The 27,973-nt window shown below is 27.6% G+C and overlaps 1 protein-coding gene across 1 annotated transcript in view; it reads left to right on the forward strand.

Moving 5' to 3' along the window:
* The window catches only part of LOC107444534 (uncharacterized), a 399,483-nt gene that overhangs the window by 208,089 nt on the left and 163,421 nt on the right, over positions 1-27,973 (forward strand). Inside the window, exon 8 of the mRNA XM_043043210.3 lies at positions 9,110-9,234. Coding sequence (XP_042899144.2) covers positions 9,110-9,234 — 125 coding nt within the window. The remainder of the gene's footprint in view (positions 1-9,109; positions 9,235-27,973) is intronic.

The raw sequence follows: 27,973 nt of genomic DNA on the forward strand, positions 1-27,973 counted from the left end.
ATATTACTTTATTCAACTAAAAACGCTAACTATATATACTTCATAGACCCAACGCTAAAATTTTACGAGTATTTTAAAAAGGAAATATCGATTACTGTGCTAATGTCTATGATTAAAAATAAATGCAATTTCTATGTGTGTTCTATATTATAATTTAGGACTAATGTAACCCACTTTTACCTTAGCTTTCTGTTTTTCTCTTCATTTAATGTGCTGAACAAATAGAGAGTAAATTCATTTTTACTTATTTTAATGCCTTAAAATATATAAAACTACAACCCTCAAGATATAAATTTACATATATAATAGCTGAAATTGAGATATATATGTATATATAAACAGTGATTGATATACTGATAATCTTAAGCATTGTATGCTAATATCAGATGAAAGTAAATTTCTAATTAAACAAGAAGTCTGTAAACAAGTTTATTTACGGTTTAATAATTGCGTGCATTTCAAGTTTTAAAAAGAAACATCAAGCCAACAAAGATGATAAGAATTTTTTCTTCTTCTTTTGAACACATGTCATGATTCAATTTATAATAATTTAAAAATCCTCATTTAATCACTATATTTCCATGTTTACAAAGATAAATCAGTTTTATCAGTTTTCACTGCTGGTGTTCCTAAAATAGCGTTTAATATCTATCACTTGATTATCAATATATTATCATATTTTTGTTAATCTTTGATGGATGAAACAGAAAGAAAGCCTCAAAGCCCTTTGGTAGTTTTTGTTTTTAATGACAGCTATTGAACATGCGTTATTAGTAATTGATAGTGCCTGAACAAGTATCATTTCCACGCAAAGCCGACGTGATCAGAAATTCATATTATTAAATAAGGGAAAAGCCCTTGACACTATGAATAGTGTCCTCTTTCTATTAATTTTTCTGCTTGTCGGGTTACATGTAGGTTAAGTCTTTCTGTAATTGAGACTTTATGGATAAGATTTGATTGTTTCGAAACTTATTTATGGACGTCATCGGGATCGATGTATTGAAAAGAAAGAATAGTCTTTGATTAAGCTGTTGTATAGGTTGTTTACTTTCTTACTTAAATGTTTAGCCGATTAACGGACATATGTTTCCTTCTCTGAGATGTTTCTTGTGTTTAAAAGTTATTTTAAGAATGCAGCTTACATTAATACACTGAATAAAACGCAGAGTAAAAGTAGTTGAATGTTTACTTAGTCTAACAATTAAATCGTTATCAGTATTAAATATTAGAGACACTTTGTTTAGAAAAATGGCCCAATCTGTTTCCTGAAATTTTATGAGATACACTGTTAGGAACAAGGTTTTGGAACAAGTCGAACCATGGATATTATTATTTAATAAATAATATTCTTGTTCAAATTCGTATTTCTTGTCCAAATTCGAGTAAAAAAAGCCTTTTTTTTTATACGAGTACATAAAATAAAACTATGAACTTTCTTTTAAAACCGTTTAAGTTTTGCTTCTACTCTTAATCGAAAAAAAGTTATGATTATTTAAAAAATCCTTTTATTTTGGTTATTTCATTGATAACTGTGTTCTATTGTCCTTTTCTTCAGAAAGAATTTTCCGGTTATTTTCCTCTATTTTACATGCAATATCTCAAAATATTTTACTTCAAACCCCTTGAAACTTTGCTTGCATATTTCATATACCTATGTCTAGGGAATAGACTCCGAACTAGTTGATTAAACTATTATTTTATATTTTACAGCTAAAACTAAGATAACTAATTGCAGTGTTTTGGCCTTTGTTGCCAAATAAGTTTCGATATTTGTTGTGAAATATCAAAATATTAATAATATGTCTAATGCGTGGAATATTCCCTAAGTTAAGTTTTTTGAGTTTTATAAAACAAGAATAATTAAAAAATAATGAATTTCAAAGTTATTTTATTTTGAAAAGATCTAAATTATTGGTCTTTTTTTATCAGTTTTCCCCTCTTCCCATATTTTCTGAATAAGAGTCATATTTTTGTTGTATTCATACCTTGTTTTAGTGTACAATGCAAACATAAATCTACATAAAAATTTTCTAAATTAAAAATTTCTAAATTTTGCTTCCGAAGGTATTTGGGTATTTTAAGTTCGACAATAATAACATTCACGTTCATAATTTTTAAGTAACTCGGAGTCATCATTTAGTGTTTACGTATACATGATTCAACTTAACACTTTATTAAGGATAAAAATACTGCACTATTAGTTGAAAAGCCAGTTCAATTGGTTTTCAGACATTTTAGAAAATACTGTTTAGAGCATGTTAAACCATAAATATATTTTCTTTATAATTTGCTTCAACCGTGTTGCGGTGTCAAATTTTACAATTTTAACATTCATATCTATTCTTCCTAAATATGATTAAGTAATACTTTAGTTTAACTTGGACCTGAACATCATTCAATTTAAGATGTTATTAAGGTTGAATATGCTATACATTAAGTGTAAAGCCAATATAACCTATTTTCTGAAATTTTACGAGTTGTTAACATTATGTACCATATTTAGTATCGTTCAATAAGAAATAGTGTAGTTAAAATTTGTTCCGATGTTAAATTGGATAATATTAACGTGCAATTTTATCCTTCTTAAGAATTCATTGTGCTAAACTATAGCTTAACTTAGATAGATGGTTCCACTCTACGCCTAATTAAGGTTGTAGAATATTTACGCAGCGTTATTTTACAAGGTATCAGTACAAACTAGTATGTCCAACTATGAGCCAATTCTTTTGATTATGCAGACAAAAGTATAACATGGTTCAAGTTATACTTTTGACATTAAAACGGCACCATTTTTTAAAAAAATTAAAATTTTATGACTTTTTTAAACTTTTTTGCAGGATATTGCAATGTAAAAACAACTATTGAAAAACTTTTCAGTAAAACCTATCCCCTTTTTTAAATAAATAAATGAGTAAATCTAAATATGCATTAATTACTTTTTTCTCAAAAAGCAATTATTTTGTCAAATAGATCCAAAATATTAAATTAAAGGAAAATGCGTAAAAACTGAACTTCTTTTTAAAGAACGAAACGATTTCTATTTAAGGCTTTCCCCCAGCTTAATGCCTATAAGAATGCCAGATTTACGCCAGATTCTTAGGTAGTTAAATAAAATTAGAAATACAACTTTAACACTATACATTTTAAAAAATGGTTCTAGTTAATAAATCATGATAGTGGTTCATAATTTCGGAGCAATAGTTCTAGATGACCAGCCTCACGAGACTTTTGAAATCGAATATACAAAAAATGATTACAAATTCGTTTCTCCTGAAAGTTGTATTCATTTTAATAATTTTAACTATCACATTTTGATAAAATGTGATAGTTCTACTTTTGATAGACGTGATAATGCTAATTTTGAAAGACGCAAAAAGATATGACGTCACCTAAAAGTAAGGCAACATTTGTAACGAAAAAATAATTGAATAAGTGTGGTATATTGGTTTTCCTCTTATAGTCATTATTATAATTGGTTGAAATAAAATAGAATCGATCGTGATGGTTCCATTGGAAATAAAACCGTATGGTTTTCGTTTTATTTTTAATGCGAAATTATTCCGGCATAGAACTTACGAATATCGCATTTGGGTGATGACTTTTTTGAGCTCTCGATTAGCTCTCATTCGTTTGTGAATCTTTGTAGTTTTTAAATCGCTTTTTTGGCAGTTATTATTACGAAGTTTCATATAGTTTTTAAAATTTCGATATTTTTTAATACGATGTTATATTTATTAAACATTTGAGTAATTTTTTTTTTTTTTGACTTACTTATTCTGAGCCAACTTCATTGTGAATTCAGATGATTTTCCCACAGTTTTTTTCCTCAGTTCTAAGACACAAGAAATTCTTCGTGATTTTTAATAGCTTTATATTTTCAATACTATTATAAAAGTACCAATTGGGTATAATGTAAAAAAAACACAACTACTTCCACTTAGTAGGAATAACATTTACCATGACGCAATGCTAAATTCTATGCCACTATCCACATAAATCAATTATTAATCAAAAATCGAATATCAATTACTTTTTTTTATAATGCAATAAAATCTGGCGAGCAGCTATTTAAACGATCAAACACTTCGTTTGTTTATTTGTGGCTTGAAGTTAGGCTCGCAGAAAATGCCGTTCATGGGTCAAATTTAGTAGGAATAACACAACCTGTGACGTAGGCTATAGTATACCCAATTGTGCAGTGGTGTGTGTGCCCGAGGCAAACTCCTCGATTAGATACCATTGAGAAAAGAATTGAAACCATTGTAGGGGGTAAAAAAAGGTAATATTATTGATCCATTAAAAGAAATCTAGATGTATATTTTAAATTTATTTTTATTTATTATAAGATTTGTTTTTATTTATTATAAAATTTATTATTACTCTAAACTCAGTGGGGTGACAGCCCAAAGAGGGTCAAAGAAGGCCTACTGTGCCCATCTCAGTTTTCTTGACCTTTGGGCTCTGAGGTACAGATAGAGTAGATGTTTCAATTGGGTGGTCAGCCTAATGCGGAACCCCCAGTGTTTAGTTCCCAAGCATGCTTGGTACTCATTTTATTGACCCACTGAAGGGATGAAAGGCTAAGTCAACCTTGTCCAACCCAAGGATCGAACCAGGGACCATTGGCACGACAGCGCGAAGCTCTACCGCTCAGCTAAATTTATTATTACCAACTATTCGTAATTTTTCAATTAAATGTAAGGTTGGCATGAATTTTAATGACCTGAAACTTCAATGCTACAATTCTTTGAAAGTGATATTTTATTCTTCATAAAGTATTTTGATTTAGCCTACTGTCTTCCTGCTAAAAAATTTAACTTCATAGTAAAAATAATAGTAATAGATTGAAGATTCTATCATTAACCGGACAGCCCTTTATTCGCTGGATGCCTGAGGCTGTTGTCCCCTTTTTGCATGCCATTGGTTTAAAATTGGTCTATGTACTTCTTGCAGGGGGTAGCTGGAAAATAATAGATTTAAATTCATAACATCAGATATCTGCAATAATGGACAGTGCCCATGTTGGTAACCTATAGCTAATATTTGTGAGCTTGGCACCCAATATGAGTACTATTTAATATTATGCAAAAAAAAAAATTATATCAACGTAAAATTGAATTCAAAGCCGTCACGAGATGGAGAGACAAGAATATATATTTTTTATTTCGTCTCATGCCACAACACTCTTCTTAAAACCAGAAATGACGTGCATTATACTGTATTATACTGTGTCTGTTTTTCTTTATAACATAATACACAATACCAGGACTCTCTTGAGCTGTATAGACAACTGTTGAGCTGCAACAGTTGTTCTCAATTTTGTCATGGGTTAGTGCTGTTTTTGACTGGGCAGCGTTTTTCTTGCAGTGGTTGCACCCTTTTTATAGCTCATTGTAGGCCTCATGACCATTTTTAATTTATTTAAAATAGACGGTCTCAGTGATTAAAGCAAGATATCTTTAAACAATATACGCTTAAGTATCACAGTTATAAAAACAATTTTCGATCGATGCAATATCGCTTCGTTGCATTAAATTGCAAAAGTTGAAGACTTATCACTTCACTTCATTTACATTGTTTTATGCTTATATATTGCCATCTACATTCAATATTATGAATTAAATATTTTTGTAGCAGTGTCTAAATTAAGCGTAGTGCTCATATTTGGGACTTTTATAATTACAACACGCTAATTTAGAATCACTCATTTGAGTTTAATCACTTTTTGACTCTCTCGATTTGCGATTTATTCCAGCGTAAATCCCTGTAGTTTTACAATTACCTCTTACGAGAGTTGCTGATGTAGATTTTTATATGGTTCTTCAAATAATGCTTTTATTTTTAGTAGGATGTTACTTTGATGACGTTCTCGCAAAATTCGAAAAACAGAAATCTCGCAATAATATAATTTTTCAATTTAAGATACTTCTTTTTTTTTTTTTAAAAAAAATGTTTATTCATATTTTCCTGTTTAATGGGTCCTTTAAAATCAGAGTAATGATTGTTCACCGCCAAAATTCTTTTTTTAATTTTATTTTATTTTATTTTTTTTACTTCGCTTTTCTGCGTTTTTATTTTAGTCTTTAGACTATCGTCTGAAAAGAAAATTTATTTCGTTTATGGGAAACTTTGTAATCTCTGATGATTTAAAATTCTTTAAACTTTTTAATTTTGTTATTTAGGTGTTCGATAACTTTTTGTAAGCATTATTTTTTTCATTTTAATGTTTATTATTTAAATAAATAAGAAAACGAAGTCGCAATTATTTATGTATTTTAATTTTAGTATATAATTTTTACTAAACCAATAAATTTCAAACTGAAAAAGTTACATTTAATAAACTTTGAATAATTTTCTTTAATAATGCAACGTTTTTTGTCGTATTTGTCATTCCTACTTTTCTAAATTTGCGAACCTGCAAAGAGTAACAACTAAAAACAAAAATTTTACCCCCACCCTCTTAAATAAATTTTAGGCTTTTCATACTTATTGCAGATTAATATAGCGTTTCCCACTACTGGATTGTTCACTGATAAAAAAAAATAAGATAAACCACCATAATTATAGTATAAGGTATAAAAACAAGAATAGGAAGAACGAGAAACTATTATAAGATAAGAGTGTGGATTATATAAAAAAAAAAAAGCTCCTTGATTGAAGCTATTTTCTGAAATTCAAGGTAGAATTAAATCTTTTGTTAAGCGCTGCTTTGAACTATATTTTCTATTATAAAAGAATAAGTGAGATTCTTAAACATTCTAGATCTGCAGAAAAACTAATTTTTTTCTTCTTCATGAAGAAAATAAAAAAGATGATTTATGGCAAAATGACTTAACTAGTCGAAGAAAATCACTTAGTTGTCGAACTATTGTACAAACACTCTGTAGAGAAAACTGTAATGACGGAGAAAGTTATGGCTTTGTCCTTAATTCTTCTCTTAAACTTCCGTCACTTTACCTTAAAAAAATACTTTAAGGCTCATCCTAAATGTATAGGTGAATTCTGAAAGCGCTAATGAGCTCGTTGTTATGTAAAAGAGAAAAAAAAATCCGGTTTTAAAGATGTAATCAGCCTCAATCTCTAAACAACGGTTTTATAATGACTATTTTGCACGTAAAGTGAAAAGAAATAAATAACAATATTTTGACACATGTTAGCTGTCTTCGTGATTTTACTCGTTGTACTACATTGTATATATAATGGAAAAAGATAATACACTTATTTTCTGTTTACTAAAGACTGGTTTTGATAAAGAAAATTATAACAGGTTATTAAGTTATTGAATTTTAGTCTCTTAGGTGGCAATTTATATGAGACGTAAATTAGAAGAGAATTACATTTATTCGCCACATTTATTTCCTGAATTGCATTCCATTTATAAATAATATTGCACAATCTACATTCCTGTAGTTAAAAATTAATGGAAATTTAGGTTCAATAACACTTAATATTTTGTTTCATGTGACAAAGTACTTTTGATTGTTTTTTAAAATCTTGAATCAAACCATAACAGCTTATCAATCAACAGGAATTTTAGATAACAATTTATAAGAGTAAATAATAAGAATTTTTTTCAGTATCACATTTACTTCCTGAACTGCCTTTCAATACAATAATATTGAACAATCTACATTCCTCTAGTTAAAAAAAGTTTAATAGCGGTTTTTCTTGAAAAATACATTAGAATTCACTCTTATTCCTTCGTAAATGTTTATGTTGTTAATTATTCAATTTCTAGAATTTTCGGGTTCTGGAATGCTCTGTTCGAGAAAGTTCGACACCTGTATATAAGGTCATTCAACATTCAGATAGTTGAATAAAGTCTCAAATTGAGATTAATACTCTTTGTGTTTTCTCGCCTTGAGTAATCTGTAACTTATGTAATTTACGCGACAATATTTTGATCCATGTGGCACAATAGTTTTATTTGTTTTTTAAAATCTTTACTTAACCTGCAACAGTTTATTAAATGGTATGAACTTTACGTGACAATTTGCAAAAGTAAAAATCATAAGATATCGTCCAGTGCCATATTATGGGCGTGTGAATCTTCCGCTAATTCGCGGATTTCCGAAAATCAGTACTGATTTTTGCCTATTTTCGCAATAATATTTATTACAACGCGTGAATCTCAAAACGTACGCTTAAGCAACCCTTTTTTGACACGTTCGAGATTTCGGCATCAATACCCATAGTTTTATCAGTATTTTCAGTATTTGCCTTAAATTTTTTTATTTTTTAATATTTTTTTTTATTTAATGTTATATTTTTCATTTCTATAGTTTTTGGTGCTAGAACGACTTGAAAAGGGTGAAAAAAGCGGAAAATTTAGTATTTTTTGTTATATATATATTCTTTTATTTGTTGATAAGAAAAAACTTAATTAGATTTAAAAAAAAATCTGTCTTTAAATTTACTTTTGAACAAGAAAATGAAGAAAGAGAAAAGAAAAGAAAAAAAAGTATTAAGAAAAGAAGAGAAATTAAGTACAAAAAAAAAACTGCATGTTGAGGAAAAAAATTCAGATAATTTCATTTACCTGCATATTTAATTTCTGATTTACATTTGTTTTTCAAATTACAATTCATACTGTACATTTTGCTTATTTAATGAAATAAAATTCTAGAATTAAGGTTCGATAACACTTTATATTTTGTTCCTGGTAAAACAACAGCTTTACTTGATTTTAATTAACTTTTCTTAAGCTATTATAGCTTTAATAATACTTAAACTAAATCCATAAGTTTAAGATAACAATTTATAAGAGTAAATTGTATAATAATTTTCAGCGCCGCATGTTTTCCCTGATTTATATTTCATTTACATGTAACACGGCACAATCTGAGTTTTTCTGGTTGAAAGAAAATAGTTTGAGAATTAGTATTTTGTAAATCCAGTATTTATGTAAAACTGAAAAGAAAAGTAAAACGAGATTTATATGCTACTTTTTCAATGAGTATTTCGAAAGTATCTTCCATACCACTTGAATGAGGAAGATAAATCCTTAGTGCAAAATATATACTTAATGTAAAGTACTAAATTTAAAAGGTGCATGTAAAATATGTATCTTAATATCACTTTTTACTATTTTTCTTTAATGTTTTAGGTCTTGGAATCCAGATGAAAGACATACGTGGATGGTTAAGAGAAGTTGAAGATAAACTTAGAAAGCTTCACGTGTATCCTGAAAGCAATTTGTCAGAAATCCATGATATCCTGAAGCAGCAAAAGGTAAGACTATATATATTTTTATTCAAAGGATTTTCTTTTTTGTTTGCGCATTTTTAATTTTTTACGCTCTAAATGCAAATAGTTAACTGCACGTTAAAATTTTATTGTACCATCTTTGAATCTGGTGTTCAACATACCGGACATGAGCTATTCACTTTTATGATTGATAAATAATCAACCATGAGTCTATATATTTTAACCATGAGTCTATATAAAGAGAATCCCTATTAAGATAATTAACAATCATTTTAATCACAAAAATCAGCAAGTTTTAGTTTTTAATTCTTTACCACTTTTTAAAACCTTTTTACTGAAAGCGGCATCACTGATTTGAAAATAATTTATCTTTATCATTTTTTAAAAGTCATATGTTTGAAAAGGATTTTTTTATTGTTAGATTTGCCTCTTGTAAAAGCTTCAATGTTCATCCCAGTTGAGCCCTTTCGCTGTATAACATGATAGTAATGTCTGAAACCACTTCTCTTTGCTGTCGGAGCAATCTTATTGGAATTCACATGATTTGGTTACTCAATAAAGAGATAAGATCCAAATTTCTTGAGTTGACATCAGAAAAAACTTATAAAGATTTTTTTATAAGTGGAATATTTTTTTTAAACTTTATTTAAAAATATTTAATTGAAGTATTTATTTGTCCTATTTTCTCAGTACTATTCTGCATTAATTTTATACTTTTAATATTTTTTAATTTACGCTTTTAGTATTTTTTAATAATTTGCGTAAATGCCTTCTAAATGTATTGTAAATGCCTTGGTTTAAGGATCTTAGTGTTAATTTTTAAATTTAGTATGTTTTAAAATAAATAAGAAATTCGGCTCTCTACCATTGTGCGACTGTGATGCATTTTTAAATGTGCAATTACTAATAAGAAAGCTTTCTTATTACTAAACATACACAAATTAGAAATTGTAAGATACGAAACAGCTTCATAACATACATTTACACTTAATGCATGCCAACAAATATGTAATTTTTTTCAGATACAAGCGCAGGCCTGAAAGCGGGACGGAAAAGAGAAAATACTGGTAGAAGAACTATTTCAATATTAGATAATATTCGGGAGGAGTTAATCTATTCTCAACAATAACAATTCACTGTAAGGAAATTTATCAATTAAGAAGCAATTCAATTTAAAAATTGCATCCGTTAAAAACAATTGGTAGTTATGAGTTTTTATTATTCCCGGAAAAAAACTAAAAAATGAAATTTATTTGTTACCAGTTTTTACTCTTTTCCGTCTCGATACATATGGACTTTCAGCCCTGTAGAAGAGTTATGTGGATAGCGGATAAATTTAAATAGGCTCCCATATAATTTAACCAGTAGAATGGGCGAATATTTTGGCTCTAATGTTATTTTTATCACTGACACATTTAGAATACATTACATTTAGAATACATTACAATTAGAATAGTTTTCTTTATTTGAATTACGCGAGTTAAATATTTTTGCACTCATTTATTTGCCTAAAGGGCATTTACTCGCAAAAAGTTTTTAACGATTATTTATTATTCCTTTGTTATTTACTTTAATAATTTTCATTCATAAATAGTTTTTTTTTGTTTTTAACTTTGCGTGATAATGTAGGAAATTTTTCACTCATTATTTTGTCATCTAATTTTTTATACATTTTGAAATCTGTATATGTACGTTTAAAATCTTAAGTTTAATCGAAATCGGTAAATTGCTTTCAGGAAAAAAACTACAAAAGAAGAAATTTTTTTTTATACAAATCAAACTCTTTTAATAATCTTTTAATTGAATAACAATTTAATTATGTCCTGGATTTTCGAATAATTAAAATATCTTAGGTAATTTTCACAAAATATGTAAATTGACTCTTAGGATGCTGGATTATAATTTAAAAAGTTATGCCGGATGTAGGAATTTTTTTAAAATTTGAGTTATAAAAAATAAATATCTTTAATGCATCAATATTGTATGAAGATTAAATTTTTCATTATATATTTCCTTCTCAAAAAATGTGTGTACAGTCTTGTAAACATAAATTTATAAAAAGTTAAATAATAAAAGCATTCTTAAAATATGAATAAAAGATGAAAAACATTTTTTATGCATAAAGAATTCTGCTCAATAATTTCCTATTATTATATTTTTTGCTTGTTCAGATGTTTTCATGGCAAATAAACTTAAAAACTCCTTAGCTTTATCAAAATCGAATTTAATATACCTAATAATCATTTTACAAACACTACGCAAGAAAATGAGTTTCTAGATTTTGTTATTCATATATTCTATTCTATCTTCATGAGCTACTGTTTTGTTAGCAGCAAATCATTTTTTTAAAAAAGAGTTCCGTAATGATGTATTCGAGATAAATGCGTTTTATTATTGAAAGGCTTTAATTTTCGTGTCATTACATTGCACAACATATTGAGTTCATAATAATATCCAAACCCAGGAAGTTAACCTTGCTTTTGCGTTTCATGAGTTACACCGCCCAAATTCGACCGTTATCCCCTCCCATTGTTTCTTTTTCAAAGTTGCTTAGCATCAATAAATGAAAAAGCAATATACCTTAAAACAAAATATTTAAAGTGTGAGACACAAAGCTGAATGGTTTACCAAAATATCGCGAAATCTCGATATTTTTTTAATGTTGCGACTGTTTATAAAAGTGCATTTCAAGATGTATCATGAATTGTATGCCTTACGATATATGTATTGAATGCTATATTATCGCTATCCTTATAGATATCGATAATTATAGAGTACAATAATATCACAATAATTATTAACAACGCTGTTATAGTGATTTTTCCAGTTTCTTTCAACAAAAATTAGAGTTGTTTAAGGAAATTGAAAAAAAATTCTTTTCATGGAAAAAGGAAAGCATTTGTCTGTCTGTATTTGAAAATATTGCGATCTATCACATTGAATTGATTAACATTATAGCTCAAAATTTTTTGCATATTATAATCATTGTTATGCGTATTATTTATTTTTCTTTTTGAACCAGTTTTCATTTGTCATTTCTGTTGCAATCTTTACAGTTGTTTGGATTTTGGATCGATCAATTATAATTTTTTTTTCAAAAAGAGTTAGAATATTCTGCAGTGCTTCTTATATCTTTTTTTTTCTATAACTTACTAACTGTAAATTTGTGGCTTTGACAATATGTAAATGCGTATGTTATGTGATTTAGTAAGCACTTGTTTGATTTTATTATACATAATTTTTTTATGAAATATATTTTTTTTAAAAATGTGTTACAATCCAAGAAACATACAACTATTTATCAATTGAATAAAAGAATATGTAATTTATATTACAACTGTGGAAGATATTCTTCCAGAAAAAAGTCATTTTAGTAGATCCTCGTAGTATTCTTTGCGCTTTGTTATTCTTTGCAAACTTCTAACGTTTTTTTGGAGAAAGCTTTTTTGACCTAAAAACCTATAAATGTAATGTATAAACAAGCTAAGCATGGATCATTTCAGGTAAAAGTAAAATTCATGCTTTTAGACTCCATTTAATTTGCTTTGATTGCGTAACATTGCAGTTAGCAATATTCTAACACTCATTAAGTAGTTTATTTTCATAAATTAACTCTGTTGTATAAAGCTCTTTCACTAAGAAAAAAAACCAATAGTTTACTTGCCTTAGACTCAGGGAAAACTTACGATTTTAAGTAATTGCTTGTTTAACTCATTTTCTGGATTTTATATTTTATTTCGATTACAATGCCGATAATTTAACAAGTTTTTTTACTTACTCTTAAATTGTTTTTTATAATTAAAAAATAAAAAAAACTATTTTTACTTGTAGTCAGAGCGTCTGAAAAATATACCCAAAAGACCTACGTCAAAAGGTTAAAACAGGCAGATATCTTAATTATTTGCTAAATTTGGAAACTTTAAAAAACTTTCAATGAATTTTTGGGTTACCACTACTTTGCTACACTATTACGTTATCCAGTAATAGTTAGTGATTGGAGCCTCGATGGAACTAAAAAGAAAAAGGATGACTTGCCCTGTCGTCGCCGGCGAGTTTTTTCTAGGCATGTTATCATCTTAAAAACATAAGCATAAGTTAGCATTTAGTAGTATTTCAAATGCATTTTTTAGCGTAATTATCTACTCAAAAATAGCCTAATTATCTTCTCAATTTTTAAGAAACGTTGATTTAAAAAGATTAAAAAACGCTCAAAGGCTCAATGAAGGTCATTATAATGCTCTAAATACTTTTTTGTAAACACGCTTTGTAAATAACAAGAATTTTGTAAATAACAAGAGAAAATATGCTTGTAAGAAAAGTTATCTTCACGAAAATTATTATTATCTTCTAAGATTATTAATGTCATTGTTATCTCAAGAGTATCAGCAATTTAAAATTGTAAATGATTATAAATTGTCAATTTGGTTTCCGAAGAATTTTGTTTGAATTCATTTTAAATTATTTTTCAAAAATAAAAGATTATTGAATTGGGAAAAAAATTAATAACCGTATTTATTTCTTGAAATATTTTTAAATAGTAATCGATATTATAAGAAAAGAGAAAAAATAAACAAGCTCATTTTTTGTTATATTTTAGGCTTTTGTTATATAAAAGACTTTTTATAAATTAAAATTCAAATTAAATTTTTCCTACAAGTTCATTAAAATAATTTACCCCAATTAGTGTATCAGTCGCATAAAATAGCTCAAACACATTTATCCCTGCTATTGATTTTTTTTTTACCTCAGTTAAATGATATCTTATCCTAATCAGTTTCTTTATTTCAAAATATCGTGCATTTTAGATTTATACCAACCAATATATTAAATTCAAAATATAATTTAGAGTTACTCTACTATATTTATAAAGTAAACCTTTATGTTTTATTCAAAAGAAGGTGTTTTAAAAGTATAGTTTTCATCAAATAATACTTATCCATTTTCTATTCACTTTCCTTCGAAACAAATTAAACATCAGTGATAGTTTTTGTTTTTTGTGTGTTTTTTAAACTATAATTTATAATAAATGCATGATCCGAGTCATCACATACGTAAAATAATCATCTAATCAAGTCGAGATCTGATATTTTTACAGTTTAGATAGTTCATAATGTTTATAAATTTAACTGTTTTAATCTAAAATTATCTTTTATTCATGTTAATGAGAATTTCAAATGATATGGAGTACTATCTGATCGTGTCATTGCATTTATTTACACTTTATTCTCTTTTTTTCCATTATGCTTCGATTTTTTTTGAGAGAATGGCAAAAATTAACAAAGGATCACAGAAAGCGTAGATAAGATGTAATGACTTTTGTCACGTATTTGTATTCAAAGGACCATGAAGCGTGGGAGTGTCCATTAGGAAGTTTTTTTCATACTGCATTGTCCAAAAAAAGTGTCCATCAGAAATAAATGAGGCAACACTGATGTAGTGGTTATTTTGCGCTTCTGAATTTTTTTTCGTTTTTAAGTTTCAGGTTTTGTTGCATGTTTTAGGCTGAGTGCACAGAGCTGTTTAAGCTAAAAATGTGCTAAAGCAGAACTATGAAAAAGTATTTAAAAGCGAAAACAATTTAAAAAAAAACTAAATCTGATAAGAAAAATTAATTTGATAATGATAAAATCAACATATGTTCGATCATCTCGAGTTAGGCCTTATCTGATTAGGAAAATGGTATTTAAGTGTTGTATTTTTACATTAATTCAAAACTCCATCGGGGTTTTTAAAGTGAACTTTTGTGTTTATTCTACAATGTTTTTTTAATGATTCTATTTTTGCAAAATTCGCTTAAAGATTTTGTATAATTAAGGTCATTTAAGCGGAAAAATCTTAAGAAAAATATAGAACTGCCATTCTTTCAAAATTCAGCTTTGTTTTCAAAGTAAATATTTGCTTTTATTCTACAATGTTTTTTTTTTAAAAATATGAATACATTTTAGTGAAATGCTCTAAAATATCTCAATTAATTTATTGAGGTCATTTGGACCAAAAATCTTAAAGAAAAATACTGAAAACAGCAATATTAACTTTGACTATAACGTTTAAAATCACATTTTGTGCTACAGTAATTGCCCGAAGTGTTTATTTAATGCAATCCATTTTATTTAAAATAACATATCTGTAACTGAATGTGAAAACTTCCAATGTATACGCTTTAGGAAACTTTTCATGCCTGATCTCTCGTTGGTTTTCAATTAAAAAGTAACCGTACTTTTATTTTTAAGATCAACCAGTTCAAACCTCAAAGAGAAAAACAATTCTGGTTAATAAAATTACCTTACTGTATGATTACTGTACTGCTTAATAAAAAAAATAAATGGTATTTAAACCCTATTCATTTGTTAATTTTTCGTTCGTATCGTAACCGTTTGCTGGAAATTCTGGTTTAAAAATTATGGTTCTTATTACCATACATTTAGAAAAAAAACTGAGATATAAATTTTACCGAGTAAATGGTTTTTACGCCATGCTCTAAGGTATCATGATAAAATGTTCAAATTTTATCACCTTTAGACAATTTTATCACATATTATAAAATCATATTTTATTGTTAATTTTACTAAAATCCTTACCAAAGCACTTGATAAAAATTACCGAACTTTTTAATGTTCTCACAGAATCACTATAAACTTTGCGGATAATTTCTAAAGTGAACTATACTTTAAGAAATTAGAGAATAACTCCAGAAATTTACTATTTTACGACTTATTTAAATAAAATAATTATCGTTGAATGGACTCAGTAAAATCTGAAAGTAGAGTGCAATTATTACTTTTAAATAATTAAGACTTTTATAGGAAACTTGAAATTTTTATTTTAAATAAAATATTATTCAAATTTAAGAGCATCGAGGGAAAAAAATCTTTTTCGTTTGTCTGAAATGCGACACTTTGACGGAAAAGTGGCGTCCATGCTTCTTCTTTCAGAATTAATAAAGAAATCAGGGAATGTTACAATAATGGTAAAAAACTACCGTGAAAGAAATCTTACTAATGCTCTATGTTAAGCCTTTTATACAACTTCAATAGTCACAGAGTATTATATACAAAATGATAGTGAATTTATACTAGACAATAAACTTAAATACAATAAATAAATTTACAATATTTTTTACAATAGGAGCCACGAAAAGATCTCCACTGCAGTATTTAAATTTTAAATTAAACATATTTTGGAGTTCAGCTAATGCAAAGTTATATTCCTTTTTAAAAACAATGAAGTAGTAGTAATGTGGAGGAAAGGTTTTATACTCCATTGCAAATTAAGAAAACACCATTGCATTATGGGACCTAAGTAATCATCCGCGACTGCATATAGTTCACTTTTATTTCGAAATCAAATTATACAAATATTCTTTTAGAACAAAACAAATGCTTTTAAAAGTTAAACACGTCAGACAGAAGCTATCTTTTACGGTATATATCATAGAACTATCCAAAATCGGTTATAGTTTCGTAGCCTTGTTGGAATCCTAGACTTAGTGACATAATTTTATAAATAAGGAGAACATTCGTTTTTGAAAAAGAAACAATTATATGACAATGCAAGATCCTTGGATTTGATTGGACCACTAAAAATGGGGTATTTTCTGTTGACAAGCCGTGAAGAAATTAAATGCGAGATAAAGAATTTTTACTTTTGTTAGGCTGTAGAAGAAAATCATCTTCAAGAAACAATATTTATTATTCTCTCATTAATTTCCTTAAATGCGAACAGAAAGGCGTTGTTACGATTGTTGGATATCATTTTTATTATTTCTTATTACTTGTTAGTTGATTATTCAACAAGTTTTGTTTTCCTCATTTTGCAGCGACGTTGTTTCAAGAGTTGGCGATGTTGATATTCGTTCATGCTGGGAGCATGGCATCCATTTGGCGTGCTCTTAGGTGCTAGCAGGCTCTTTCCATAGGGATAATTGTTGTTTCTTAACTTGTAACAGAGTATAGTTAAAAAAATTGTTCTTCTTCAGAAACCTATGTAAGGAAACAACCTGCTGTGCATAATTTTGAGGTCAAGTGTGTAGGACTGGTTATAAGAAGGATTTGACTTAAAAAAATTTTTGTTCCAAATCTGATACAGCAATAATTAGTTCTTCCGAGAAAAATTAAGAAAATGTTTCTGTTTCTAACGCTAACTCTTTTCCTTTTGATACACGCTTCGGATTTCACTTTATACATAAAAACATACTGATTTTGACATTAATAGGTGTATATTTTCTCATTTCATTAAAAAAACCGAATGAATTAAAAAAAAAACGAATGATTATTTTAGAATCACATATTAGTTAAAATTGCAAGCTCCGAACAAACAAAAAAAATCAGGAATATCAGAATAAAACGCTAAAAATATGGATAAATAAGGACATAATATTTTTAATCAGGAAAACTACAAAACATGGAGCATTAACAACTTCCGTATCATTAAAGTTCAAAAGTTTGTTTTTTATCTTTCTATCATTTTATTTGTTGATTGTTATTACCAATTAATTAGTTGATTGTTTTGACTTAATTTTTCGATATCAAAAACCAAATCGATGACACCATGTCAATTCTATTAATTGTCATAATATTTTAAACCATTTGGTGCTTAGTATTATGGTTTTTAAAATTATTCATGATTCTCTGAACTAAATTGTTGATTGCTTGATAGCAGTAACTTTATTTTTTAGATGGAAAAAAAATAAACAGCAAGTTAATTCAAGCTTACAAAACATTGCTGTTGTTTCAGTAAAGATCTTATTTTCACTTTAACTAGTGCCCAGTTGGAAAAAATAGTTTGCAGATTGATTAGGTATTTTAATAAATTAAACAATTTTTAACCTTTTTACATATTACCCTAGCTAATTAACACTTCAGCTGTATAATCTGCAGAATTACTGATTTATGCGCGTTAGTGGTAACATATGTAATTTTATTTACATTTAACTGGGTATATATTTTTTCTTTCTTGTTCCATAACATTCAATCCAATTTTTAAGACAAAAGAGGAATATCAATTGTTCTCAGCAAATTATTATTAATAGTGACTAGGAATTTTAATCCATAAAATCATTTGATGGAAATACGTTGATCCTAAATCAAAAAACTGGATTAGAAATCAGTTCAGCTGTAAGCATTCATTTGAAATAGAAAGAGAAAAATATAAACTAATTTTTCTCCTTTTTTTAATTAGTATGTTTGTTATCTTTGAATAAACCGCACAAAATTTTAGAGGAAAAAATAACTCATATTTCTCATCTATAATAACTCATCTCATCTATAATCACTCATGTATAATAAAGTATTAAAAGCAAAATTAACTAAAAGTGTATAGATTTTTCGGAAGTAGAAAAATAAACTTAATATTTTTTTCTATAAGAAATATAGTTTTCTTACCATTGCGTAATATGAAATGAATTGCGTTAATGAAATTTGTTTTCAGCAATCAGTAATTTTCTTCTGCTTAAATAAACTTAATATAATAATTATGCAATATTGTAAAATCTAAATAGTCTAACTAATGTTAATATTATTTTGCACTTTATCACCGTAATTACGAATAAAGAGAAATGTTTAATATTTGGAATAAATGTTAGAGTACAATAACGTTTACTTTTATTTTAATTTGTAGGATATTAGATATTTATTACTTAATTTATTTCTTATCGACACCTAAACAGCATTTAAAATTCTACGTATAATTAAATTAATAATAAATAACTCAAACTTTGCTTCAAAATTGATTTTGCACTTTCATATCATAATATAATTATCCCTACTCCACAATTGCTTAAGTTATGAATTTATTCAAATCTATTTGTGTTTGACATTTGTCACAGGTGGGGAAACAGACGCTATTTCGCGTGATGCATTCGTTTTTATCACCGTATGATTAAAACGTTGACAAGAAACGTTTTAAAGAGACAGAATCAACGAGTTGCGTTGTTATGGCAACAACCATCGTCCAGATGTTTTGGAAGAAAAAAATCATGTCAGTTCCATTCAGCGGAAACCTATAATAATTTTCATGTGGAAATTTAATTAAAAACGCAGATGTTTTATCATTAGAACAAAAGTGTATCTGTTCTACAAATTACCTATTAGAAACATTGAATAGATAAAAGGAAATAACATTTTCTCTTGTTTTTTTTAATAAACATATTTATCCTATTAGAATTTATAAATAGGAATAAATTAACATAAATTATAAATAATGCTCAAGCATATATATATATATATATATATATATATATATATATATATATATATATATATATATATATATATATATATATATATATATATATATATATATATATATAATAAACTTTGCACATTAATAATGTAAATGTGTAATTGATGTCTTTACTTTAATAGGTTTTCGGAATTTGAAATCAACTAATTATTTATTTATGAGTTAGCAACCTACGGATTGCATCGTAAACTAGTGTCAAGGGATCTTTCTTCTGTAAATGCAAATGTCTCTCAGAAAAATAAAATTTTAAAAAGCTAAAGTTTTGTAGTAAAAAAATATAGTAAAATAAAAAAAAAACACTTTCAAATAAGAAACAAAATTTTTATCAAAAACCTTCACTTCAGCGTATGACGTAAGAAATAAAATCATTCCGTTACATTAAAAGTGCTTGGAAATTATTTATTTTGGGATAAATAGTTTACAGACAGGAACCATATAATTTGATATAAATGCATTACGTTTACTTTCAAAGAAAAAAAATATTGAAGGAAAAGGCGGGCATACCTTACAATAATTCTTCTTCAAAAAGCAATTACGCCTCTTACTAACTTTTGTCTCTTTTGTCGTCTCTGAGATTTTTTAAAGCGTGTAATTGAGGTTTTCTGTATGTAAATAGTAAGTTTTCGGTTTTTCCAAAATAATACCTTTAAGTCTAATGAAATTTTTTTTAACAAATATGTTTTTTCTTGTTTTTCTAAAACTACTTCCTGTATTTTCGCCTCAATAAGCTAACAAAAAAAGTGACGATTCTTTAGCAGCAACTTTTTTTTCCTATTTGAAATAACTCTTTGAGGATATTCAGAATGTTTGTTTTTGCATTATTTTGTACCACACTCTAATTCTTTTGTCTAAACTGTTATTTTGCTTCGATGTAATAACAATGAAAAAAAAGAGAGTTGGATTACAATAAAAAATTTGTCAATTTTTGTTATTGTAGAAGTTTCAAAATTTTTTTTTCATTGAAAGCGCAGTCCCACCTATATTTATTACGACTTTTAAAACAATATAAATTCGGTTTGTTTATAAGACGAATATTCAATGAGCCTTAAGAATTAGCAGCAACAATGCTTCAACAGCTATTTCAATCAAGGAAAGAATTTCACTCGAATTTCGAAGCTATTTTATCACGTTAAAATTAATTTTAAATACAATAATGTTTACTTAGAATGAAAATTTGGATTAGATGGCTTATCAAGAGAAACAATGTTCTCTACTTCATAATTTCCAATTTTGGGAAAATTTGGTTTAGTGGTGTCTAGATTAGCCAAACAATGTTCGGCAAAATTTTGTGACTCAAAAACTTACTGATACTACTGTTTGGTTTTAAAAACGAACGAATTCAAGAAAAGAAGAAATAAACAGAAATAAACTTTGAAAAGGAGAAAATTTTCTTTTAATATTATTCATACACGTTAACTCCAAAAACATTTCTTTGAAGAATCTAAAATTTTCAGAACCCTTAACTATTGCAGAGTAATGAAAAGCTACAGCTGAGAAAAACTGTTTCTTGTTTAATCTTGTGTCTCTCCTTTAATTGTTATCAGTAGTAACAAATAAATATATTGTAATAATAAGGTGCTGATAGATTTTCCATTTGTCAAGGGAGGAGGCAAATATTGTACCAGTTGACAATTAAAATTTTTTACAAATATTTTTAAAAAATTTCCTTTTTTTTGGAATTTTCAATTATATGTCAAAAATTAAAAATTTCTATTTAGTCTTTTTTGATGTCATAGTTTGTTTTTATTGTTTTTTTCCTTTTTATTAAAAAAAATCTTACAAATTCTTCAATATTCATTCTTTGTCTCGAAGTTGACTGCGGAGATGGCAACACTCCTTTTTTTGGTTTCTTATGAAACAGTTAAAGTGTTTGTTTTTTTTTAAACTCAAAACTCAAAAAATAGGAATAATAAATTTGTGTATAAATAAGTGAATGTGACAAAAACAAGTATTTCAATAATTCACTATTTCATGGAGAACTGTTAAGTTATAAAACATAATTTTTACTGATAAACTATTTATCATAATTTATAAATATCAGACAATTTGAGTTTAGGAAAATGATTTTATTCTAGCTCAAACATTTTTCTAAAAATTTTAACCCCTTTAAAAAATTATATCCTAACAACTTTTTGATTTTTTATACGTTATTAAAAACGACCCAATGTTCCGTAGCATGGTAATCCTAAAGATGAAATTGTTTGTGACATCGTAAATATGAAATCGACAAAAAATTTTAGTTTTATACTATACCATGATTAATTTTCTATTTAATAAAGTTCTATTTACTCAATAAAAATGTAACATTCTCGAGTCTATAATACTTTCAAAATCTGTTGGATAATCTAACATTTTTTATTTTAGTGCAAAATAACTAACAAATTCAATGTTCGATTTTATTCAAATGGAATTATTTTTAATTAATTAAGTGGAAAGGATTTATTATTAATCAAATCATTTGTATATGAATTTAAAAATATAAATCCTATTAAGATAAAATGGTGAGCTTTTAACAGGAAGTAAACTATTGACGGTTTAACTTTCATTTATAACATCGGTACTTTTTTCTCTTCTGTCTGTTAAACAGGTCAAGATAAGGGCTGGCCCGAACAGATGTCATTGTTTAATGACCAAACCATTGTTTCCTCTCAAATCTTATTTCAGGGCAAATAGCTCCACTTAGCTCATTTTAAGAACAAACAATAACAATCGACAAATTTATAATGACGACTTCCTGTATATGAAAATCATAAAATAAAAAATCTGTCAAAATAATAGTATTTTACTAAAAAAATAAAGACATTCTGGATTAGTGAATAAAATATTTGAGTTTCTTTTAAGAACTTGAACTTTCTTCTTTGAAGAGGACCTAAAAATATTTTGTGCTTTTTCAATATAATAAAAACTAAATTATTAATCCAATTTAATTATTTCTTTTTGAATAACTGGAGAAATGAACTAACACTATTAATAGGTGCATTTTTAATTTTTCGATATGTTTTAAAATTTGATAATTGTTACTTCATATTTTATTAAACTTAATTTTTGATTGTATTTATTGACAGCATATGATTTTAAAGGTACTTAACTGGATATAAAGATAATAACATAGAATAGTGGTTGGGAAACCATGGTTGACGTGTCAAATGTTACTTTTTGGTTTTTTTAGTGCGACTCTTATTATGGATTCGGTGATTAAGATTATCTACTCCATCATAACTAAAGCCCTTAACTAATCGCTAGTAAAAAGAATTTTAGTTGAAATGGAGAGTGAGTATCTTCTGCTGTGCAACAAAGTACTTTGGTTATCAGGAGAAAACATTTTGGCTTTTTTAGTGTGACTCTTATTATGGATTCGGTGATTAAGATTATCTTCTCCATCATAACTAAAGCCCTTAATTAATCGCCAGTAAAAGGAATTTTAGTTGAAATGGAGAGTGAGTATCTCTCAACAAAGTACTTTGGTTATCAGGAGAAAACATTTTGGCTTTTTTAGTGTGGCTCTTATTATGGATTCGGTGAATAAGATTATCTTCTCCATCATAACTAAAGCCCTTAATTAATCGCCAGTAAAAGGAATTTTAGTTGAAATGGAGAGTGAGTATCTCTCAACAAAGTACTTTGGTTATCAGGAGAAAACATTTTGGCTTTTTTAGTGTGGCTCTTATTATGTATTCGGTGATTAAGATTATCTTCTCCATCATAACTAAAGCCCTTAATTAATCGCAAGTAAAAGGAATTTTAGTTGAAATGGAGAGTGAGTATCTCTCAACAAAGTACTTTGGTTATCAGGAGAAAATATTTTGGCTTTTTTAGTGTGGCTCTTATTATGTATTCGGTGATTAACATTATCTTCTCCATCATAACTAAAGCCCTTAATTAATCGCAAGTAAAAGGAATTTTAGTTGAAATGGAGAGTGAGTATCTCTCAACAAAGTACTTTGGTTATCAGGAGAAAACATTTTGGCTTTTTTAGTGTGGCTCTTATTATGTATTCGGTGATTAAGATTATCTTCTCCATCATAACTAAAGCCCTTAATTAATCGCAAGTAAAAGGAATTTTAGTTGAAATGGAGAGTGAGTATCTCTCAACAAAGTACTTTGGTTATCAGGAGAAAATATTTTGGCTTTTTTAGTGTGGCTCTTATTATGTATTCGGTGATTAACATTATCTTCTCCATCATAACTAAAGTCCTTAATTAATCGCAAGTAAAAGGAATTTTAGTTGAAATGGAGAGTGAGTATCTCTCAACAAAGTACTTTGGTTATCAGGAGAAAATATTTTGGCTTTTTTAGTGTGGCTTTTATTATGTATTCGGTGATTAACATTATCTTCTCCATCATAACTAAAGCCCTTAATTAATCGCCAGTAAAAGGAATTTTAGTTGAAATGGAGAGTGAGTATCTCTCAACAAAGTACTTTGGTTATCAGGAGAAAACATTTTGGCTTTTTTAGTGTGGCTCTTATTATGGATTTGGTGAATAAGATTATCTTCTCCATCATAACTAAAGCCCTTAATTAATCGCCAGTAAAAGGAATTTTAGTTGAAATGGAGAGTGAGTATCTCTCAACAAAGTACTTTGGTTATCAGGAGAAAACATTTTGGCTTTTTTAGTGTGGCTCTTATTATGTATTCGGTGATTAAGATTATCTTCTCCATCATAACTAAAGCACTTAATTAATCGCCAGTGTAAAGAATTTTAGTTGAAATAGAGAGTGCGCACGCATATTATCTGCTGTGCAACAAAGTGCTTTGGTTATCAAGAGAAAAAATTTTGCGTTCTCATTAACGTAAACTGAAGCATTTCTCATTGAAAAGGGTTTTTATTATCAAAAACGAAAGAACAAGCTGAGGATTTAAAAATTTTATTTTATGGTTGACGTGACGTCTCATCTAAATCAGCTTGATCAGAAACTACAGGGGAAAGGACATTTTTTTTCTATGTTAGCAGAAGTTAATTCATTAGAAAACAAATAATATTTTTGCGCATCATTTTCAAAAAGAATCTTTGATTCACTTTTCAAGCCTTTGAAACATTGTAAAAAAATAATTGTGATTTATCAAAACAACAGTTTTAAATATGAGAGAAATTTTCTCACCTTGTTTCAGAAATTCAGAAATAACAAAGCGGAGTTAGCCTTCATTGGAAAAACAGTTTAATACTCTTGTAACAGAATTAAATGTTTCACTCTTTGATATTGACATTAACTACTTTGAAATCCAATTGCTGGATTTAAATAACGAAGAATTGTGGAACTCGAAATTGCTTTTTCTAATGACACTTGGACAAACCAAGCTCACTAGCCACTCTCCTTTTGCGAATTAAATCAGAAAGGTGCAACCTTCGTTTTGCTAGAAAGCACTGCACGGGCAATAGTACACCTTAGCTCAGAACCCCCAGATAGACGGCAGCACTACTCATTTGTAAGGCCACTTCCTCAATTTAGATATAGATCTATAGGGGAAGGAAATTTCCCACGAAATCCCTGTACCCTTGGTATTGTTCTGCAACCGACCGCAGGACTTTCGATTCCTCAGATTTTACGAGACACAGATATCGCATGTACTGAGTGAATCTTAGTTGAGTCGAGGACTGAAGCCCAGCCTCTCCGAACTGGAGTTCGATTCTCTCACCACTGGTCTGCCACGGCATGGAACTCGAAATTTGATCATCTTAGCGCTAATATGGTAACAATGGAGCAAAACAAATGTGAAATTTTCTCACAGCACAAGTGATCTGCCATGAAAAACGTGAAGTTGGTTTTAACCGCATGCAGTAGTAGCATTTTTGACCTGCGCTGAAAAAATAACTCAGCGGAGAGCTAGTTTTTTGTTAGGTAGTTTATACAACTCAATCAACTGAAAAAAAAAAGTATTTTCTCGGAAGAAAGTGTTTAAATTATAATTTATTTAATTGTTATTTTACCAAATTCAAACAAACCAGTCAAATAACCATAAGTAAGATGGTATTCAAACTGTTAATTAAGAGAAATACCGTTTATTAACTGCTTTCACTTAATACAATTAAACAAGCGGAATTTTATCTCACCAAGTAGTCCACCTTATGAAGCCTTTTAGTTCTTCTCCAATTTGCGACCCTGAACTAGTAGAATTCGATACTCTCATGCATGCATAGGTAACAACACCATAAAGTTGCTTAACACAAGAAATTCTAGTATTCCCCATCTTTTAAGCAACCAGATTAAATTAATGACCACATTCCAAGATTCTATTGATAAAAAACAACTCAACCTCAACCTTACTCCAATGCCCATTACCTAACGACGAAAAGCTTAGCTGCCATGAAATGTCCTGTTAAATTTCTAATTGTTAAAATGGTTGAAAAAAATCCCTATAGTTTTGTATTCAGGTCTTTTTAACCGTACTAGTTGTAAACTGTTTTAAAATCGTAAAGGTAAAAAAATGTTCATTACCGTAAACTTTAACGATTAATTGGATGGTCAGTCTGCTGCTGTTTATTTTACCATAATTTTGGAATGAAATTTCTAACAGTGCGCGAACAGTGCCTAACAGTATACATTATAAGTGTGGGTGGGATAGTTAGAAGACGGTCGACCTCGACGAAAGTACGTTGATCAATTGAGAACGTTCTTAGTAAAAATTTCCGTAAGAGTACCCTAATTAGTAAACAACATTTTACCTCCCAAAATAATTTTAAGTTTAAAAAAATTTTACTCTCAAAAGACATTTCAATCGTTTAACTGTTGGTAATTGGTCTGTTGACTAATGAGTTTGCCAACCACTGACCTACATAGTATAAATATATAGTATTATATTATTTGTAAGTGATCAGAGAGAAGAAAAAAAAGTTACTCATAACAGTTTTAAACTTCTTCTCTAAAATAACAGGAAGTGATAAATTCTGATTTATTTTACTAATTATATTTTTAATGTTGGAATTTATGTTTTGACATAATATTGCACATCCTGCTGTGTTTTAAATATAACGGAAATAATTTACTCGCAATCGCAGTCCTCTTTTTATCTTCATAACATGTTAATTTAATTTAAAATACTTTTTCATTTTAACTCGGTTAAATTTTCATTTAAGTTCAAATGTCACCTTTTTATGTAGTAACATTAAAACATTATTAAATATTTCGCTTTCTATGGGAGCAATTTATATTTCGTCCTGTATTCAACAATGTTGTTCTGAGGTGACTGAACTACAACAATTTGCGGTCAACGTTCCAGCATTATTTTCTTTACGTGTGTCCACTTCCGAAAAACGGTATAACGTAACTAGCTTTTTACTTATTTTTAAAGAAAACATATTTGCTTAGTGTTTGAAACACTTTGAAAAAGAAATGATTATTCTTAGATGAGTTGCAAAATGAAAAAAATTTAAAACATTAGGCTATTTTGAGTTTAAAATATAAGTAAGATTAAAAGAAGTATTATGTCATTTAAGCAACGTTTATTTTTAATAAAATTTTACCTTATTAAATAATTTTCCTTTTTTATTTTTAAACGTGACTTTCATTTTATAACATAAATAGTCATAGCCTTTTTAAATTACTTAAAAGTACATATTTTATTCAACATATATCTTTAAAATTTAATATAGTAATATTCAAACACATAGTTTTTTATGTGAAATGTTTTCTGTGAAGATTTTTTTCAAGATTAAAGGAATTATTATTTCATTAAGCATTATCAAACTTTGCTAAAATAAATGTGTGTGATTTTGACTTTAAATTAAAACTTTAATTTTCATTTTAACTTTGTATTTTGGTTTTAAAAATTGACTTTTATTCAGTACTTAAATAGTTGTAGCTTTTTTAGTAATTTTAGAGAAATATTATATTACGTTATTCAATGTATATTTTTAAAATTAAAAATAATAATATTCAAATGTGTAAAAAATTAACTTTTTCCCTGTATTTTGCTTTGCTGCTGTGATTTACTATCAACTTGCAAATACTATTATTATTATTATTATTATTAGGGCATCTAAAACGATAAATTCTGAAAAAAAGTATTTATTGCATTAGGATCGACACTATAAAAAAATTTTTACGCATAAAGGAAACTTGGAATAAAATAAAATATTACATTTAATAACACTATTTTTATTTTAATTGAATTAAGAAGCATTAACTTGGACATAACTAAATTTTAAAAATATTTGACTAATTTTTCAAATAAGGTTAAAAGGTATTAAAAACATTTCATTTTATATGCAAAAAATTGAAGCTTTATTTTCATTGTTATATTGTCTAGATTGATCTTTTAAGAAAATTAAACGATTGTAAGTTACTACAAATTTTGAATATAGTTCGTAAGTATTAAAAAACGGTAAAAGAAAAGTACTATTTTTTTAATAACGGAAGTAAGGTATTTGTCGTATTTCAGTTGCGATTCCACTCTAGAAGAATTGGACCATAATGTTTTTATGAAAGAATCAGATGGCAAATAAAATTATAAAACGCACTTTAAAATGAATTATTATTAAACGTATGAATAACTATTCGGCATTAAAATAAGTAAATTTTACTTTA

The sequence above is a fragment of the Parasteatoda tepidariorum genome, chromosome 4, assembly GCF_982258835.1.
Source record: "Parasteatoda tepidariorum strain Cologne lab strain chromosome 4, Ptep-v5.0, whole genome shotgun sequence".
NCBI classification, from domain to species: domain Eukaryota; kingdom Metazoa; phylum Arthropoda; class Arachnida; order Araneae; family Theridiidae; genus Parasteatoda; species Parasteatoda tepidariorum.